This window comes from Rhinatrema bivittatum, chromosome 11 (genome assembly GCF_901001135.1).
Source record: "Rhinatrema bivittatum chromosome 11, aRhiBiv1.1, whole genome shotgun sequence".
Classification (NCBI taxonomy): Eukaryota; Metazoa; Chordata; class Amphibia; order Gymnophiona; family Rhinatrematidae; genus Rhinatrema; species Rhinatrema bivittatum.
Window position 1 is genome coordinate 35,285,396 of NC_042625.1, and position 21,491 is coordinate 35,306,886.

A 21,491-nucleotide genomic window follows, 5' to 3' on the forward strand; every position below is an offset into this window, starting at 1 on the left:
CCCTTCCTTTCTTTTCCTCATATAATAAATATTTCAAAAACTTTTGCGGCAAAGTTTTATGGGGAAGAGAGAACCACTCGGAGCATAGCAGGTTAGCGTTCGGCCATCTTGGAAATGCCCTCTGAACTTTCCAAGTTTAATTAAAAACTGAATGTTTACTCTTAAAGTACAAAGACCAGGGAACCCACAATGAAGTTACTGGTTAATACATTTAAGACAAATGGGAAAAAATATATATATATTTTACTCAATGCATAATTAAATTCTAGAATTTGTTGCCAGAGGATGTGGTGAAAGCTGTTAGTGTAGCTGGATTTAAAAACAGTTTGGACAAGTTCCTGGAGGAAAAGTCCACTAACCATTAGTGGACCCAAGAATAACCCAAGAATAAGCAGAAATCCACTGCTTATTCTTGGGATAAGCAGCTTGGAATCTATCTATCTCCTGGGATCCTGCACAATTAAACTGTAATTTGTTGCCAGAGGATGTGGTTGATGCAGTTAGTGTAGCTGGGTTTAAAAAAGGTTTGATGCATAATCAAATACTTGAACGTGTCCTATATTTTCTTTCAACCTTCGCAATTGACCTCCTTTATAAGTAATAAAGTTACCTCTGTTTCCTCCTCATCTCCTATGCCTAGTTAATGCGCATTAGTCTGAGTTGGTCGTTCAAATAGCAGTAGCCTTCTATGCTAGTTAACTTAGTAGCTCTTGAAAAGGGATGCTACCTAAAGATGTGTATTGGAACCTCCCATATAGAGGACTGGGAATTGTGAGAATTTCAATAATTTCTTATAATTGTTGTATTATTTTCCTATGAATATTATTTTGTTATGCACATGATTGCAACTTCAAGTATGTTTTTCTTGAAATGTATTTTCAAAAAATGCAAAATTTAAAATTAAAAAAAAAAAAAAGGTTAGGATAAGTTCTTCGAAGAGAAGTCCATTATTTGCTATTAATCAAGTTGACTTAGAAAATAGTCACTGCTATTAATTGCATCAGTAGCATGGGATATACTTAGTTTTTGGGTACTTGCCAGGTACGTAGCCTGGATTGGCCACTGTTGGAAACAGGATGCTGGGCTTGATGGACCCTTGGTCTGACCCAGTATGGCATTTTCTTATGTTCTTACCCACTGTTGAAAACAGGATGCTGGGCTTGATGGCAAATCTTAAGTTCTTACGTACTATTAAAGCTCCAGTGGTCAGTTTTTAATTCATCAACGAAAGGGCAGATACTGTGAAACTGTGAATATTTGATTTTCAGTGACCTTAGCACAAATGCTAAAAATAATTTCTGACTGTACTAGCTGCAGAGCTCCCCCTACCCGAGGGAGGGGAGAGGCAAAGCGAGCGGGGGAAGAGGGGAAAGAGTGACAAAGGCGTGGAAAGGCTGGAGGAAGAGAGGCAAGGCACAGATATCAGAGTGGGACAGGCGGGGGATATAATGCCTCGCTACGGCTCTGCCTGTAACTAGTTTGAGAGCTAGGCTCCCTTCATCAGGTCAATGCAAACATATCAAGTTACTCCAATAAAAAGCAAACTATGCAGAAGCTTTTTTGCTGATCATTATTTCTACACAGATAAACAGCTGATGGCATTGTCCTCCCATTTTGCTTTGTGTCAATCATGATAATTTAGCAACTAGCCGCCAAATTAAACGTTTATATCTTTGCAGTGTACACACAGGGTGTCTGACCTGAGTAACCTGTGTGACAATGCAAGGGGTCAAAAACCTTGAGCAGCTGAATATGTTTACTAAGGGCTGGCTATGAAGTGGCCTATTTCCTGGTTTAGTAGGTGGAAGGCAGCCAACTAATGGGTTGCAGTGGGGTTTGTCTCACTCAAGAGCGCTGCAAAGTCAACCCACAGCATCTAAGGCCAGAAGCAACCATTTAGAATAGCTGTTCTACTTTAAGCCCCTGTAAATAAATAAATAAATAAATATGTGAAGCTGAGAAGAGAAATATGATCATTGTTTAGAATTTACATTTGGTTGGCTTCGAATTTCCAGTAGTCGCAGAGTTTAGCTAAAAAACTGGTTAACTTTGGCTAGGAAACCCTGCTTAGGTAAGCATCAAACTGAAGCACATCTTATGAATATGTTATCAGCTAATACTGAAACATTTGGTCTTCTGGGACATGAAATAAGTGTTAGGGTGAAAGCACCCATAGGCAGTTGTGACAGGAAGCTTCCTGGTTGTGAACCGGGATAATAAAATTACACCGCCAAATCCTCTGCTCAGTCCAGGCTATGATCATTTCTATTTCGGTCAACAGAGGACGTTAAACCTGCTAAGAAGCCCAGCTGCACAGCTGTTTAAAGCCCTCCACGGTTTGGTTAGCAGCTCAGGTCCAAGTGCAGAGTCTGCGCTGTGAGCCAAGGATGGTTCCTTCTTGGACTTATGGCGGAGATTGTGAACCCCTCCACCCTACCGCCTGACCTCACTGAGCAGGATTTTTAAATCTTCCGCTTAGAAACAGTAATTGAGGAGATACGATAGAGACATTAAAATACCTTCAAGCAATGTGCACAGGAGTTGAGCCTCTTTCAACAGAACGAGGGGACATGAGATGAGGGTGAAACGGGGTAGACTCAGGACTAATCTAAAGAAACATTTCCGTACAGAGAGGTGAGTGGACGTGTGGAGGTGGTGAAGACAAGGACAGTGTCTGAATTCAAGCAAACAAAAAAGACAAGCACAGAGAATATTTGAGGGCGAGGAAGGGACTCTTAAGCTGAACAGGAGATGTGGCTGCCATTCGCCCTGCCAGGACCTGAGCTCCCCAAGCCGCTCCCTTGTAGGCCTCTCAGAAGAGCCCCGCTGCCTCCCTACCAAGTTTTGCTGAAAATAAATTATAAAAAGTAATTTTATCCCTGCAACGGTGCAGGACTACTCCCGCAGAACGGTTCAACGTAGCTTCTCAAGAATCAGGAATGACTCACCCGAATGCTTCATAAACGCTCACAATCTGGGTCTATAGCCCATGTCCACTGGGGCCGGTCAGAGTTCAGTGCTGCACTTAGGACTGGGCACAGAGAGGGATGGCGGCTGTCATGGAGATGGCGGCCCTTGCCACCCAGTGAGAGGTGCTGAGGCGGCCCTCCATCCCTCAGGTTGCCCGGGTTTTCCAGAGCCACCCAGACAGACCTCATGGAAGAGGGAAATCAAAGATGGATGGAGAGCACCATAGGGAAAAAAAAACCAAATTAGAATAATTAACTCCCCCCCCCCCCACTCTCCAAAATAGAGCGAGAGAGAGAGAGTGAGAGGGAGCAATATCTCCAGACGACAAATCAATTCTTCTGTCTAGTCTTCATTTCTTACCTTGACCTCCTCGCCGTTCAGGCTTTGCTCGCCCTGCAGCTTTTCCCGCAGCTTCCCAATTTCTGCCCTCATTTTCCCGAACTCCTGCTCCTTGGCCTGCAGATAGGCTTCCAGCTCCACCTTTTGCTCGATGAGGGCCTTCCCCTGCGCCTCCACCACCGTGACCCTGTGCCGCAGGTCCTGATTGATCCTCATCAGCCTGCTCTGCTGCTGCTGCAGCTGGCGGAGAAGAAGACAAGAGCCGCACGCTAAGGAAACAGGCAGGAGGGCCTCATCCCCGGAAAGCACAGCCCGGTCGTCGCCACAAAGCTCGGCAGCGTCACACGAGCCTTTCAACGGCTTCACAGAAAACACTGGGAGATTTTCCAAAGCACATAGCTAACCCGGCTCTTTTCAAATTAAAAACTCTCTTTCTACTGCAACAGAAAAAATGTGTAATTGCTGTTACTGATAAGCACCCACGTTTACAAACGTATACATGGCATATATTTAAAATGTGTGCCACGCATACACACACATACATTTACAACACACGGAAGTACACGTACATATGTGTGCGCAAAAGATCCTACTGTTGAGTGTAGGCAGTGTTAAACGTGTTTTTAAATACTCTGCAACGTGTCTCTGGCCAATGCACCCCGGAGCACAGGAGATACAGGGTCACTTACTGCCTCTATGTCCTCATTCTTAAGCCCCAGTTCCCGGTCTTTTGCTCTGATCTCATCCCTTTGTTTGTCCACCACTTCCTTCAGTTTCTTCATTACCTGTCTCTCTCGTTCCGACATGCCTAGGAAAAGAAAAACACACAAGAACAGCTCTGAAATGCAATCTCGTCATCTGCCCACTTCTTGACACCTCTGTAACCTCAAGTCCTCTGTGGCACTGATACTCTCCACGTTTACCTTCATTTTGTAAACCCTATCAGACAGTCTCCCTCTCTACTTGTCCTATTGCCCCTTTCTACCTCAATTTGGGTCAGATGTACTGAACATTTTCCCCCACAGACTCAGTACCTTCCTGTGTTGCTGCTTCATTGCACAATGCACTCTTACAGCCACCCGACTGAACTTCTCTTAAAACCCAATATGATGCCTTCTTTGAAAAATTCCAAAAGCTCCCAAAAGATTATGATCAAAGTAAGTTTGCAGGGCCAGGCTGGTGGAGCAGTGGCAGCGCTGTGTGCTGCTTCAGTTCCAGGATCAGGTTTTCCTCACCTTGGAGCAGCCGGGGCATTCACAGTCTCTAAGAGGGAGGGCTATATGGTCATTAATAAGGGCGACACCTAGTGGCCGGATTTAGAGCCCATGGTACAGGGTTCTGGAAAAAGCCTGGCCTCGGGACTATAGCTGCATTGACCAGATTAGGAACAGTGGTGGGGAGAGGGAGATCTATTAAAATAAGGTAAAGATCCTCAGGATCACGGCAGCAGATACCTAACCTTGGTTTTCGTTCAGCTGGAAGAAACAGAAGAGAGGATGAACTACTGGCATTTCCCACCCACCCTCTTAAAAAAAATTACCTATAGCAGCTCGTTGGGTCAAGCTCATTAATACAGAAACCTCAAATAAAAGATTCCCCTTTTTTTTACTCCATTCTGCTCTGTCTCACCTTGGGTTTAGTCTTCCAGTATTCAAAAACCTGCTCTCTCTCTCTGTTAGGATTCATGGCGAGCTGCAGTACTCACCCCTGATGCCACCCCGGTCTCAGCATGGTAGGAACCCCGCTGGATCCAGCCACTCATGCCACCATGAGCCAACCTCTCCCACAGGTATGCACGCATGTGTGCGCATAATATGCACACAGTGGCAGGAAGACCCAGAGCGGCACCTCCAGATGACCAGCCTCCTGGCCTATATAAGCCCGGGCCTCACAGCAGTTCCTTGCCTCACCGACAGGTCTCCTGATGTGCCTTGCTCATCAGTGCGTGCTGCCTCGTTCTGCATCCGGGTGTTCCTGTGTTCCAGCCCTGCTCTTGTCCCCTGCTTTGCTTTGTCTTGCCCAGTCCTGGTCCTATCCTTGCCATTGTTCAGTTTTGTCTTGTCCTCCATCAGTCTGACTTCCTGAATTCCAACCTCGGCTCTGGACTTTGACCACTCATGACTATTGCCTGGACCTGACCTTTGCTTTGAACCTTACTCTAACTTGTCTGCTGCCTACCCTGACCTCCAGCCTGTCTTCTGGTTCTCGTTGTCAGCTGCCTGCCCTGCACTTCAGCTTGCCTACTAGTGTCTTGTTGTCCGCTGCCTGCCCTGGCCTTCACCTGGCTCTGGACTCTCATTCTCGCCACCACCCTAGGGACCCATCTCCTGGGCTCAACCAGTGGGGAAGGCAGCTGACATAGGCAAAGCTCCAGCCAGTCCCACCACAGGATGCATCTGCCAGTTGATGGGGTGGTCCCAGCAGGTTTGCCCATTAGGCTGCTCCAACCACCCCTTGGCACCAAGGGTCCACCATCACCAGATCCGTTGCTGGTGTTACACTCTCAGAAATGCCAGACACTGCAACTGCCTACTGTAACCAAGAGGTTTAGGTGAAGCTCATCCTAGAGCTCCAGCTAGTGAAGCTCATTAGGTGGCAGGCATCCCCATTGGTGACACTCCGGTGTCCACTCTTTACAGATTAGGTGCCCGAGGGCAAGCTTGGGAAAGCTTGATCTCTCCTTAGGGTTAAGTGCCTGATATTTTCTCTGTTTTTCAATCAGCTGGGGCACAGCTGTATGCCAGTTTTGACAGAAGCCACACATAAGTTCTTTGTGATTTACTTAACTGTATGTTTTCTTTTGATTGGACAAACCTAATGCCTTTATGACTTTCTTTCAAGGGCTCTGTTCTATCCATCAGCACTCATCTATTTAGCTCTCCAGGGAGAGACACACATGTATTAGGCAAAGTCAGTGCAAAGACCATCCCTGCAGAGTATTCATTGCCCTTTTATGTCTTCCTAGTTAATTGGACCATATCCAACTCTCTGCTATCCTCACCAGCCCAAAACATTGGCTTCATTTGCTAAAATGTTCCTGCTTATCTCTGCCGTGCTATTTTTTGCTTTGTCTTGTCCTTGGTTCTGCTCCTGTGCTTACATTCACAGCTACAGAGTGTGACTCAGGAGTGTTAAAACCCCCAGCATGCTTCCCACCTTAAAACAGCAGTCCTAGCCAGCTGGCAAATCAATTCCTTAACCTTTCTTCTGTAAAGGACACACCCTTTACTGGTAGTTTGGCTAATAATTTGGACTTGCAAAGCATCTATCTTAAAGCTTGTGATGTGGAGTATAAGGTTCTGCCAGATGCCGTGTTAATAAAATTGTCATCAATGGTTATATGGCACTTTTAGAGATAATAAAGGAGTTTGCTGTTCCTGTTCAGACTGTGTGATTGAGTCTGTCTGGGATGGGGCCTAGTTATATTTATTTATTTATTTATTTTTAGTTTTTATAAACCGACGTTCCTGTATAAAATACATATCACACCGGTGTACAGTGAAGTAAAAACTGTCGCCACGTGGGCGGCTTACATTATAACAAATAACAATTAACATTTTAAATAACATTATAAATACATTTAACATTTTTAACAGATAACATAAAGATTAGAGGAGAGGTTACAGTAAACCATCGGGGTTGATTAAGATTCAATGATGAGCTCTTCAAGGACTATGGGCAACAAGTATATCCAAATATAAAAAATATAAATATAAAAAAGTATATCCAAATATAAAAAATATAAATATAAAAAAGTATATCCAAATAACCAGCACGTAACCATCTATAACATGACAAGGCAGAATTCCAACACACTGTAAAATGTAATACATAGAAACAGATGTACAGCCACCTCTCAATGTCCAGTTTGGCACATGGACTGCAAAATTTCTTGCCCAATTTCACACAGTGAGCAGGTTCACGTCTGACTCACAGCCCAGTGCTCAAGCTGAAAGGACCAGCAAAGCCCAAATCCTTCCATTTGAGAACCACTGCTGAGCTACCACAAATTCCCAGGAGTCCACCACTAATGTCCATCATCTCTGGTCCGAAGCCCCTTAAGCACAGCTTCTGGCATTGTGTGGCATGCTAGGAACATGGCTGACCTTCCTGCAATCCTTGAGCCCTTTTTATAGGTCCTGTGGGCAGGACTTCCTGTGACATGTATAAATTGACATCACATCCTTCCTTGAATAAAGGAAACTCAGAGCCACTAGCCTGTGCCTTTGCAACAGGTCTCCTGCTTTAGCAGTGCCAGTTGCTCAGCATCTTTGGTGATCCTGTGACCCTGTTTCCTGCTTGTTTTGTGGTTCTCCTCTGTTTCTGCCTTCCCCAGTGTCTGCCTCCTCAAGTTTGTCCTGTCCTTCTGTGTTTGTCAGTGTGTAGTTCCCTGTGTCTTGGTCCTCCTGGCAAGTCTCCTTGGACTGGACCTTGACTCTGCTTTGTCTTCTTCCTGCCCTGACCTCAGATTGCACTTCAGCTTTGCTTCTGCTTCATCCTGTAAGTCCTGCTGGCCACCAGAACCTGAGGGCTCAACCCAAGGGGGAGGTGGTTGGTCAGGCGGAAGATCGTCTCCTGGTGAGTCAGCTGCCACTTGTTAATCCTATCTTGTGCTTGCAATCACAAAAGAAAACTTACTGCAACATCCAAATGTGATTTCCCACTGTCAGTGCTGTGGGAGGAATGTTGTAGTCAGAAATCAGCGGGTCTGTGGCAGAACAATACCACACCACAAAAAGGGCACTAAATTACCTTAAACATCTGCCTGCCCCCTCTCCCCTCAAAAATAACCTGCTTGACTCATGGCAGAATTACTCCCTTTTAGGTTCGGACCAATATTTGGGACTTCAGCTTGGCCGAAATTCTCCAATACTGAGGCCACCATTGCTTAATGTGCTGGCTTTTATTCCATTTTATTTGGGAAAATCAGGAAGGAAAGGCGCGTGGTTCTTGCTTGCCACCCACAGGCAGGTGAGAGGAATTTAAGGTTGCTAACTTGTCCTCTTCCCCCAGATCTCTTCCCGCTGGGGATTCACAGGGAAAGGTTCACATCCACTCTGAAAAAGCACATCAAGACCCTGCAGAGGTCCTGGAAACTGCTAAACAACTCCTCCTGGGTGTTGAAAACAATTAGGGGGAACAATGTTAAAAGTAAAGACAGGTTCACTTTCACCAGCTCTGTAGTGTTTCTATAGCACTATATGCCTGAAGTAGAGCATTTCCACATTAGTGACTCTGCCAAACTGCACGGAAATGCTGCTTTAACACTGTTGCCCACAGCGTTTTCATGTCTATGAATTAAAAATAACGTGGTGAAAGTATGTCTGGCATCTGATCTCGCCTGGCTCCAAGTACTCAAGACCAATTGCTGCAATGCAATGGTAAAACAGGAATAGGCACTGCACGGGGTCAGAGACACCAGCAGCACACGCTTAAAAAGGAAGCGGGGGTAAACAACTACAAAAAAAGCACAGTCTCGATTTCTCGTGTTACTCATAGGGAAAAGGGTTATCCACAGGCAACGGCATAAAACAACAAAATGAGACTGCGAGCAGTGGTAATCTGGATTATCTGAGCAAGTGGCCTGGGCGAGGATGTCTTCAGATTGAAAAAAACGTGATTTGTTTGACCCCCATCCAAGAGTACAGCACATCTGGAGTCAGGCAGGGAAAGGCAGGCTGCAATGAGACGTGCATATAATAATAATAACAACAGCTACTCATTTACACCATAACGTTTTGTACATCATTTTCCTCAACTTAACCCATCGGTTCATGGCTGAAGACTTCCACAGAGTTCACTGTTTATACATCAGCCAAAATCTTCTTGCACACGGTACCCAAAAATGTGCCCTCGTCCGCCTGATCCAGACGTCCCTGCTGATGTGGGTGTACTGAGTGGAAGGGCACGAACAGGCCGCAGCTGCAGAACCCAAGGGCCATTCAGAGGGTCTTGTCAATACTGTACCTTTCTGATACTTGATGGGCAGGAGTAGAACTGTATTAAATGAGTGAGCCTGGTCATTGGCGATGTGCAGCTCTCAGTACAGGCCTTTTACTATCCTCTCTTTAAGCCAGTGCTTGGGGATTTCAGCCTAACTGGGCACCCTCAGCTGACACAAGGATGTTCGTTCCCAACCTCTTGCAAACTGAGATAGTGAGACAAACTGAGCTACAAGGCTAATCAAACAGAAATAAAATTCACCTTGAAATGAGTGTCTCCCATCATTAAACTTCTAGTGGTTTACCTTCCTGTTTCTGGAATTCCTCTTCAGTAAAATTAACATCCTTCGATGAAAGGCTTGTCACTAGTTGCTTGTTCTCTTCCTGAAGCTGAGCGATTTGTGTGAGAAGGTCCTGTGCTTCTCCTCTCCAAACATCCTCAACAAGTGCCAATTCCTGGAGCCAGGTTGTAAAGAAACAAGAGCTCATGTATACCTTACAAAGGTTGTGCACATAACAAGGAAACCAGAAGAGGGGAGCGCATAGATCAGATTACAATGGAAGAGACGACATGGGGAGGGTAGATGTAAATAACAGGAAAGACATTATGGTTAGCAGAGGGTTGCCTTCAATGCAGTCTTACAGATGCAGGACATATGGACAGTTATTTTTGTGCAAGAAAGCACATCCTGGTCAAATACTGTATGTACAAGTACTGATGAAATTCTCTGTAGCAAATAAAGAGATTCTCAATATTTATTGGGAGAAACAAATTCTATTGGAATGGGTGTGAAATGAGGGTTGTAACTTCTTTTACAGAAACAACATTACACACATACACAACTTAAAGGCTAAAATGACCAAGCATACAAAAAAGGAATAGAGTAAAAATGAATTTTATGATCATCCATTATGTTTATCTTACAACCAAAAAGTGGGCAAGGCGATACCTTATATATTTTCTTTCTTAATTTTTATTCAAGTAGACTAATGTTAGCCAAACTAGTTTATCTTTAGGGCTTCTGATTTTAGGTGTTTATAAATTGTAAATTTAGGTGTTTATGTTCAGATAATTTAGGTTCTTTGTGGGTACCCAAACATTGGGGGGTTTGCGGTACAGTACCTGCTGCTGAGTACCTTTTCCGGCTGAATCAAATACATTTGTGCAGCTGAAGAGCTGTTAGCATGGGAAAATGACAAAACCAAAGGTGGAGGATCCAGGATGAAAGAATACCAGATGTATTCCATGCATTAAGGTGGAAGGAAGGCAAAACGATTACCAGCATGATTAAAAGGGGAGGTGAAAGAGGCTATTTTAGCCAAAGATCTTCATTCAAAATTGGAAGATGGATCCATCAGAACAGGATAAAGTGTAAGCATTGGCAATTTAAATGTAAGACATTGATAAGACAGGCGAAGAGAGAATATGAAAAGAAAGTTGGCCATAGAGGCAAATACTCACAATAAAACTTTTTAAAGTATATCCGAAGCAGAAAGCTTGCAAGGGAGTTGGTTGGACCGTTAGATGATCGAGGGGTAAAAGGGGCACTTAGAGAACATAAGGCCATCGTGAAAAGATTAAACAACTTCTTTGCTTCGGTGTTTACTGAAGAAGATGTTGGAGGGATACCCGTTACGGAGAAGGTGTTCATGGGTGATAATTCAGATCAATTGAACCAAATCATGGAGAACCTGGAAGATATGGTAAGCCTGATTAGAGGAAATGTGGAAAAAAGGATTTGTATTCACAAAATAAGTGGGAGAGTAGCTTGCTTGTTACGGCGGTTACTATCCCAAACCAAATAAGCCTGATACTTCACTTTCAATGCATATCCAGCATAGCTCCTCTGCTTCAACGGCAGGGGAGAAAGACTGATACTTCACGCATATCCAGCATAGCTCTCTGCTTCAACGGCAGGGGAGAAAGACTGATACTTCACGCATATCCAGCATAGCTCTCTGCTTCAACGGCAGGGGGGAATGAAGTAAAGTGGATCCATATATAGACAATAACCAACAAGGTCCAAATTACATAGTCTGGGTAAACAAATAAGCATGGGTGTAGCTTGCTTATAGGAAGCTAGATATTTCACTTAGATGCAGTTCCAACACTGCTCTCTACATTAATGGCAGGGGTGGAAGGGAAATAGAACCAAAAGGTTACAAAGGGCCAAGAGTAACAGAAGTATGAGAGAAAAAAAAAAGTGCGAAAACTTGCTGGGCAGACTGGATGGGCCGTTTTGGTCTTCTTCTGCTGTCATTTCTATGTTTCTATATGTTTCTATGAAGAATAGTAAATCACCTGGACTGGATGGTATACACCCCAGGGTTCTGAAGGAACTAAAAAATGAAATTTCAGATATATTTCAAATTAATTTGTAACCTATCATTAAAATCATCTGATGTACCTGAAGATTGGAAGATGGCCAATGTAACTCCTATATTTAAAAAGGGCTCCAGGGGTGATCTGGGAAACTATAGACCAGTGAGCTTGACTTCAGTGCCGGGCAAAATCATAGAAACTGTTATAAAGAATAAAATCACAAAACATTTAGAAAGACAAGGTTTGATGTGATACAGCCAACATGGATTTACCCAAGGGAAGTCTTGCCTCACAAATCTCCTATGTTTTTTTGAAGGGATGAATAAACATGTGGACAAAAAGATGTGGTGTATTTGGATTTTCAGAAGGTGTTCGACAAAGTCCCACATGAGAGCCTTCTAGGAAAACTAAGAAGTCATGGGATAGGAGGTGATTTCCTTTTGTGGATTACAAACTGGTTAAAAGACAGGAAATAGAGAGTAGGATTAAATGGTCAATTTTCTCAGTGGAAAAGGATAAACAGTGGAGTGATCCAGGGGTCTGTACTTGGACCGGTGCTTTTCAATATATATATAAATGATCTGGAAAGTAATACGACGAGTGAGGTTATCAAATTTGTAGATGACACAAAATTATGCAGAGTAGTTAAATCACAAGCAGACTGTAATACATAACAGGAGGACCTTGCAAAGACTGGAAGATTGGGCATCCAAATGGCAGATGAAATTAATGTGGACAAGTGCAAGGTGTTGCATATAGGGAAAAATAACCCTTGCTGTAGTTACACGATGTTAGGTTCCATATTAGGAGCTACCACCCAGGAAAGAGATCTAGGCATTGTAGTGGATAATACTTTGAAATTGACGGCTCAGTGTGCTGCGGCAGTCAAAAAAGCAAACAGAATGTTGGGAATTATTAGGAAGGGAATAGTTAATAAAACGGAAAATGTCATAATGCCTCTATATCGCTCCATGGTGAGACCGCACCTTGAATACTGTGTACAATTCTGGTCGCCGCATCTCAAAAAAGATATAATTGCGATGGAGAAGGTACAGAGAAGGGCGACCAAAATGATAAGGGGAATGGAACAGCTCCCCTATGAGGAAAGGCTAAAGAGGTTAGGGCTGTTCAGTTTGGAGAAGAGGCAACTGAGGGGGTGTGCACGTACGGTGGTTGTGTGGAGGTATATTTTATATTGTCTTAGAACACTCTACACACAATCTGGTAAAGCAAAACTTAGTTTTGCTTTACCAGATTGTGTGTAGAGTTTTAAATATCTGGATAATAAATCAGCAAAGTAATATCAACATTAAATACAGTATCACAGTAAGCTGTACATAAAGCAATACAGGTAAACAGGAGACAGACCGAAATAAAGATAGAATAATAAAGAACAAAAGCACAGAAGAAGAAGATCCCTCCTCATAGAAGCCAGCATTCATAGGCAATCTGGAGGACTTTATGGGCCCGGGGACTCTGAAGAAGACACCTCTGGTCTGTTCAGCCCATCCAGCTAAAATAAGCCAATGCTATGCTTTATATATCCCTCTGCAAGTTAGGTATCTCAAAGGCATTTCAGCACCAGTGTTTTGATCTCCCATTTGGTAAAAGACACTAACAAGTACATTTTTAATTGGCCTCGCGCGTAGAAAACGGGGGTTACACTTGTGGCTGGGCCTTGCATGCACTTCGTGCATTTTCAAAGGGGCCCGGCCATGCACATAAGAAGTGCCAGGCCGAAGGAAAGGGGCGGGGCTGGAGGCGGCCGGTACAGCGACCGGCCGCCTTCAGCCCCGCCCCAGCCCCCGCACACCAGCAGTAGCCGGCATGCGCAAGTTGCTTCTGCTCTGGAGGAGCAGCAACTTAAAAAATAAAAAAAAACAATGTAAGGTAGGTTAGATTAGGGGGTGAGGAGGAGAGGGGAGGGAGGTTAGGGTAGGGAAGTTCCCTCCCAGTCCGCTCCTTAATTGGAGCGGACTGGGAAGGAACTGGGGAAGGCCAGGATGCGTCACTGCACGAAAATTGCATAAGTAACCCCCCCCTTGCGCGCGAGCCGGATTTTATAAAAAAGCGCACACATGTTATAAAATCAGCACATCCTTGTGTGTGCGCCAGGAAGTGCATGCACATGGATGCGCGTGCGTAGGTTTAAAATCTCCCCCCAAACTGTTTAACTCATCAGCTCATTGGTGGGGGTACTAGTCTTTAGCATTTGATCTTTCCAAGTGTTAAGATACCAAATGTCTTAGTCTTTGATCGCCCCAGAGATTGCAGATGTTCCTTGGGGCCATCCCAGCTCTTTGTTGCCAGCATATTTCAGGAATGAAGGTAACAAATGGTGATAGTGTCATGCTTTTTTACAATCCTTGTACTTAAAGTGATATGCAATATATTGATCCACACTCATCAATCATTGAAGTCTGTTCTGATCCATAGCTCTCTATTCACGGTACAAAGTCTTCCGGAGATCTAGCTAACATGCCTAAAATTATCTTTCCACAGGGGGGATATGATAGAGGTGTACAAAATCATGAAAGGACTTGAACAGGTTAATGTGACTCGGTTATTTACTCTCTCAGATAATAGAAGGACTAGGGGGCACTCCATGAAGTTAGCAAGTAGCACATTTAAAACAAATCGAAGAAAATTCTTTTTTACTCAGCGCATAGTTAAGCTCTGGAATTCATTGCCAGAGGATGTGGTTACAGCAGTTAGTGTAACTGGGTTTAAAAAAGGTTTGGATAAGTTCCTAGAGGAAAAATCCATAAACTGCTATTACGGTAATTAATAAGCAATAGTAGCTTGTGATCTATCTAATATTTGGCAACTTGCCAGGTACTTGTGACTTAGATTGGCCACTGTTGGAAACAGGATACTGGGCTTGTTGGACCCTTGGTCTGACCCAGTATGGCATATCTTATGTTCTTAATTTTTTCCAGTGGTTATTAGATAAACACCTATTTTATTTTTTTGCACCAGGGCGTTATATCGGATTTTATCAGTTAAAACCTAAAATCAGAAGCCCTATTTATCTAATATTCAGAGTATTCCCATGCACAAAACTAGCTGCCTGTTCTTGGTATCAATGTTAATGCTCCTTGCCTCCTCTTATCTGAGGGACTATTCTAACTGCATGCTCTGAAGTCATTTATGTGGCTAATGAAGGAGCGTTACCAATACATTTTTTTTCACTTAGCAATGCAGATGAAGGTTGATAGGGCTTTCCCCATGGAGAAGCCAGTATCTGCAATCTGCACTACATCTGTCTGGTGCTCTTCAAGGCCAAAACAGTGCAATTCTCACATTTTGCCAATGGGGGAGGGGGGTTGTCCTTATCACTGATGTAAGCAAAAGCAACTGCAAGACAAGCTTAGACGTGAGGAGCGGTGAATAGAAAGGAAGGTTCCCTAACAGCCATGGCAAGCAAAGAAGCCAGGACTAGACATCAAGCAGGAGGGAAGCACTGAAAGACTTGCCAATCTCTCTGGAATTTTAAAATAAAGGGGGGGAGGGGCCAAGACATGATCCCCAACACCAAGGACCGGTTCCCTCTTCATACAAGTGCATGAGAGAGGAAACGTCAGTGTGGCATAGGCAGCCAGCTCACTTACCTTGGTTGCCACATGTGGCTGCCAGAGCTCCTCCACTGCTGCTGCTCCAACACTCAGAATAAGTCATATCTGGTGCTCAGTGCATGTTCTGCCTGTCTCAGTCTAGGAGTAAGACAGAGGCCGGAAGGACTCAAAGACATTCAGACAGTGGAAGATGTGTGCCGAACAAAGCAGAGCTCTGCTATCCATACTCTGCATGGTGCTTATTTATCTCCAAGCTCCAGGGCTCATGCTGTAGCTAGGAGGGGGAGGCACGTGTGTCTACACATGTTCTGAGAAAGGAGCTTCTACATGTTTAAGAAGCAGAGCCCAGGTGCTGGTCTGGATCTGAGAACCAGGCAGTGGTGACTTGTCCATGGCACACCTGATCAGGTCTGAAGGCACACTGGTTGGGAAACGCTGGCCTAATAGCAGTTGTTGAAAGGTGTACAATGTGTTCAAATGGCAGTACTTGGTCAGTTGTAATCTTATCCAATGTCTAGGGTTAGATAAAATCAGCCAAGGGAAGCACATTATTCCCAACAGTACAGATTTCAGGGGCTTTGGGGAAGCATCGGATCATTGAAGAAAATTCTTACAGGTCTCTGTCCAGCTGCTGTTTCTCTAGAATTAAAACGTCTAGACATCAAGTGGCCCCTATCCATATCAAATGAGAGAAGAATCAATTTCCTATCAAGAGAGTTTGTACTGCTTCAGCTCATAATGTGCAAGAGGTGGTGGATGCCTGGAACGCCCTCCCAGAAGAAGTGGTGAAGACAAGAATGGTGACAAAATTCAAAAGGGTATGCAATAAACTCAAAGGATCCCTAGTGGCAAGAGGATGGAAATGAACCAGAGGTAACTTGTTTCATCTGAGGGGGGGGGTTACCTGTATGGAGTGGCAGATACAACAAGAAGGTAAGGGGGTAACCTACACAGAACGGCAGTTACAACCCTGAACAAGAAGGTAAGGGATAACCTGCACGGAGAGGCAGTTACACCCCTGAACAAGAAGGCAAGGGATAACCTGCACGGAGAGGCAGTTACACCCCTGAACAAGAAGGCAAGGGATAACCTGCACGGAGCGGCAGTTACAACCCTGAACAAGAAGGCAAGGGATAACCTGCATGGAGCGGCAGTTACACCCCTGAACAAGAAGGCAAGGGATAACCTGCACGGAGCGGCAGTTACACCCCTGAACAAGAAGGCAAGGGATAACCTGCACGGAGAGGCAGTTACAACCCCTGAACAAGAAGGTAAGGGGGTAACCTGCACGGAGAGGCAGTTACAACCCTGAACAAGAAGGTAAGGGATAACCTGCACGGAAAGGCAGTTACAACCCTGAACAAGAAGGTAAGGGATAACCTGCACGGAGAGGCAGTTACAACCCTGAACAAGAAGGTAAGGGGGTAACCTGCACGGAGAGGCAGTTACAACCCTGAACAAGAAGGTAAGGGATAACCTGCACGGAGAGGCAGTTACAACCCTGAACAAGAAGGTAAGGGGGTAACCTGCACGGAGAGGCAGTTACAACCCTGAACAAGAAGGTAAGGGGGTAACCTGCACGGAGAGGCAGTTACACCCCTGAACAAGAAGGTAAGGGATAACCTGCACGGAGAGGCAGTTACAACTCTGAGCAAGAAGGTAAGGGATAACCTGCACGGAGCGGCAGTTACACCCCTGAACAAGAAAGTAAGGGATAACCTGCACGGAACGGCAGTTACAACTCTGAGCAAGAAGGTAAGGGATAACCTGCACGGAGAGGCAGTTACAACCCTGAACAAGAAGGTAAGGGATAACCTGCACGGAGAGGCAGTTACACCCCTGAACAAGAAGGCAAGGGATAACCTGCACGGAGCGGCAGTTACAACCCTGAACAAGAAGGTAAGGGATAACCTGCGCGGAGAGGCAGTTACACCCCTGAACAAGAAGGTAAGGGATAACCTGCACGGAACGGCAGTTACAACTCTGAGCAAGAAGGTAAGGGATAACCTGTACGGAGCGGCAGTTACACCCCTGAACAAGAAGGTAAGGGATAACCTGCACGGAACGGCAGTTACAACCTGAACAAGAAGGTAAGGGATAACCTGCACGGAACGGCAGTTACACCCCTGAACAAGAAGGTAAGGGATAACCTGCACGGAACGGCAGTTACAACCCTGAACAAGAAGGTAAGGGGGTAACCTGCACGGAGAGGCAGTTACAACCCTGAACAAGAAGGTAAGGGATAACCTGCACGGAGCAGCAGTTACACCCCTGAACAAGAAGGTAAGGGATAACCTGCACAGAGCGGCAGTTACAACCCTGAACAAGAAGGTAAGGGATAACCTGCACGGAGCGGCAGTTACAACCCTGAACAAGAAGGCAAGGGATAACCTGCACGGAGCGGCAGTTACAACCCTGAACAAGAAGGTAAGGGATAACCTGCGCGGAGCGGCAGTTACAACCCTGAACAAGAAGGTAAGGGATAACCTGCGCGGAGCGGCAGTTACAACCCTGAACAAGAAGGTAAGGGATAACCTGCACGGAGCGGCAGTTACAACCCTGAACAAGAAGGTAAGGGATAACCTGCACGGAGAGGCAGTTACAACTCTGAGCAAGAAGGTAAAAGAGTAACCGGCATGGAGTGGCAGCTATGACCCTAAAACACCTTCCCAGGCAGATTGGATGGACCCATTTTAGTCTTTATGTGCAGGCATTTATTATCTTACCAACCACAGCTTGATCTCAATTTCTGGCTATAACTCACATTTGCTGAAGTTGCCATGTCAGTCCAGGTGGATATGGAGAAAGAAAGGTCAGCAAGCAAGTGATGGGGCTACCTTTTTTGTTGGCCTAACATAACAAATGTTGACTAGCTACTGAGCAGCGAAACTCTTGACAAGAAGTCAAACATGGATTGCATTAGTCCAAGGAAGAGCTGGTGCCTACAGCTTGTTTGCAGACCTTTCCTTGTAATAACACAGATCTATAGGCATTTGTTAGCTAAAGAGAGTTCTGTACATAGAGCAGAAGCAAAATGCCAAACTGGGTGTACCAGTGCTAAAGAAGTAAACCACATCGCTGCTCTCCAGCTCCACCTCCACGCTGCTTTAAACCTAATTCTATTTTGCTAGCAGACAAGATGATCTTTGAGAAAGCAGTATCAGCACAATCAAAAATTAGCTTTACAGCAAGCCTACACAGGGGCTGCAAACAAACCCGTTACAAAATGGCACCAACGTACAGGACCATAAGCTGTGTGGCCTAGGTAACAGCAGAGTGCAATTTATAGGAGCACGTCCACGAAAACTGGCCAAATGCGACCTCTTCTTGCCTAACCTGTTTACTAAGGCCTTGGTATTCAAAGGCATGTAGGGACTAGTACAACAGATCAGTCCCGAACACTGTTCTGAGTATGTAAGGTGTAACTTCTCAGACGTTCCCTGAACGACCCCTCCTTCTTCCCCAAAACCACTAGTAAAAATATACCCGGTGACTAAAAAAACAACATCATCGTTACACAATGAAAACAGGGCTAATGAGCTGCCTTAGGACATTATTTTCAGCGATTTACCTTAGAACATAGAAACATAGGAAATGACGGCAGAAGAAGACCAAATGGCCCATCCAGTCTGCCCAGCAAGCTTCCCTCATTTTTTCTCTCATACTTATCTGTTTCTCTTAGCTCTTGGTTCTATTTCCCTTCCACCCCCACCATTAATGTAGAGAGCGGTGATGGAGCTGCATCCAAGTGAAATATCTAGCTTGATTAGTTAGAGGTAGTAGGGGTAGTAACCGCCGCAATAAGCAAGCTACATCCATGCTTATTTGTTTTTACCCAAATTATGTTATACAGTCCTTATTGGTTGTTTATCTTCTCCCCTGCCGTTGAAGCAGAGAGCTATGCTGGATATGCATCGAAAGTGAAGTATCAGGCACATTTGGTTTGGGGTAGTAACCGCCGTAACAAGCCAGCTACTCCCCGCTTTGTGAGTGTGAATGCTTTTTTCTTCTCCCCTGCCGTTGAAGTTATGCTGGATATGCGTGAAGTATCAGTTTTTCTTTTCCCCTGCCGTTGAAGCAGAGAGCTATGCTGGAAATTCGTGATGTATCAGTCTTTCTCCCATGCCGTTGAAGCAGAGAGCCATGCTGGATATGCGTTGAGAGTGAAGTATCAGGTACATTTGGTTTGGGGTAGTAACCGCCGTAACAAGCCAGCTACTCCCCGCTTTGTGAGTGCGAACCCTTTTTTCTTCTCCCCTGCCGTTGAAGCAGAGAGCTCTGCTGGATGTGTGAAGTAACAGTTTTTCTTCTCCCCTGCTGTTGAAGCAGAGAGCTATGCTGGATATGCATTGAAGTGAAGTATAAGAATGGAGTGATCAAGCTAGTTGAAAGGCATCAGAATAGAGGAAGGTGGAGGTAGTAATTTGGTTATTTGGTTTGGGGTAGTAACCGCCATAACAAGCCAGCTACTCCTGTCTTTGTGAGTGCAAATCCTTTTTTCCACATTTCCTCTTGCTGTTGAAGCTTAGAGTGATGTTGGAGTCACAGTAACCATGTGTATGTTTATTGAATAAGGGTATTGTCTCCAGGCAGTAGCCATCATTCTGGCGAGTTACCTACTCTTCATTGGCGGCCTCTTGACTTTATGGATCCACAGTGTTTATCCCACGCCCCTTTGAAGTCCTTCACAGTTCTGGTCTTCACCACTTCCTCCGGAAGGGCATTCCAGGCATCCACCACCCTCTCCATGAAGAAATACTTCCTGACATTGGTTCTGAATCTTCCTCCCTGGAGCTTCAAATCGTGACCCCTGGTTCTGCTGATTTTTTTTTCTTATGGTAAAGGTTTGTTGTTGCCTTTGGATCATTAAAACCTTTCAAGTATCTGAAAGTCTGTATCATATCACCTCTGCTCCTCCTTTCCTCCAGGGTGTACATATTTAGATTCTTCAATCTCTCCTCGTACGTCATCCGATGAAGATCCTCCACCTTCCTGGTCGCCCTTCTCTGTACCGCTTCCATCTTGTCTTTGTCTTTTTGTAGATACGGTCTCCAGAACTGAACACAGTACTCCAGGTATAAGATACCAGGCTGCAAACTGACTGTGCCAATAACATTTCCTTTCAAATGTGTTCTCATCTTCTTTGATTAATTAAATTAAGGGCATGTGAGCAACAGATTTCTTCACATTAACTAACCACCCACAAGAAATAACCTACAGGCTTTGTGCCTGAGGAAAACTACTGTGATCTTTAAATTTGGCAACAGCTGTAAAATGCTTGCCTACTGGACAAAAAAAAAAAACCAAACCCAGGGATTTCCAAACTGAAAAATAATCTCTCTCTGCTTGTAAATGTTTATTTTCCATAAGTGCATTAGGGGCTCCAGGGAATCACTGCAGGGCGTCTGCTCATGCGCGTGCCCGGAGCTGCCACTTCAGATCAGAGAGAGGCAGGCACAGCGGAGCCACAGCGCGGGGCCAGAGAAGAAGAGAGAAAAATAAAAGAGAGGCAGCAGGGCCAGTGTAATGTAAATGATGTCGGGATTTCTTGTGCGCGCAGGCACAGCTTAGAGGGAGCAGTGTTGGGGGGTCTCCGAACCTCAGCAGCAGAAGAGTTAAAACAAGCAGCAGTGGAGGTGGGGGCTCATAGCATAAAGCAGGGGAGGGGAGCGGAGCATGAATGATTGCCTCCGAAGGGCTAGAAGGAGGCGGTTCCTGATGGGAGAGGGAGACTGGAGGAAGGAAGGTCACTAATGAATTCCAGATTGTAAGGGGAGGAGGAAATCAGGAATACTAAGGGAGAGCAGACACCAATCCCTCCCTCCAGATTACTGCCCCCCTCACATACCCATGTCAACAGGCACTTCCCCCCACCACCATCTTCCCCCCACAGACCCCCCTCCCCCTCCACACTGCAGGCTTCCTACACACACACACAAACACACTTCCCCCCACCCCTTCCGTCCCCTCCACACACTTCCACCACCACCCCTCCTCCACACTGCATGCTTCCTACACACTCACACACACTCTCCTACACTCCCCACAAATACCGCCAAGCTCTTCCCTCCACACACTCCCACCACCACCCCCTCTCCATGCCTTCCACACAGCACCCTCCCCGCACTCCCCATCCATATTAGTATCCCCTCCATTCTCACACACTCTCACCACCACCGCCCACACACCACTCTCTCCACACTCCCAACACATCGCTATCCTCTCCACACACCCCCACAAATACCACCAACCTCGTCCCTCCACACACTCCCACCACCACCCCCTCTGCATGCTTCCCACACACCATATTACTACCCCCTCCATTCTCACACACTTCCCACA

At 45.3% G+C, this 21,491-nt stretch overlaps 1 protein-coding gene across 1 annotated transcript in view; it reads right to left on the reverse strand.

Moving 5' to 3' along the window:
- Window positions 1-21,491, reverse strand: part of RILPL1 (Rab interacting lysosomal protein like 1) — a 50,193-nt gene that overhangs the window by 22,383 nt on the left and 6,319 nt on the right. Inside the window, 3 exon segments of the mRNA XM_029571011.1 lie at window positions 3,331-3,549; window positions 3,999-4,117; window positions 9,557-9,707. Of these exon segments, the coding sequence (XP_029426871.1) occupies window positions 3,331-3,549; window positions 3,999-4,117; window positions 9,557-9,707 (489 nt within the window).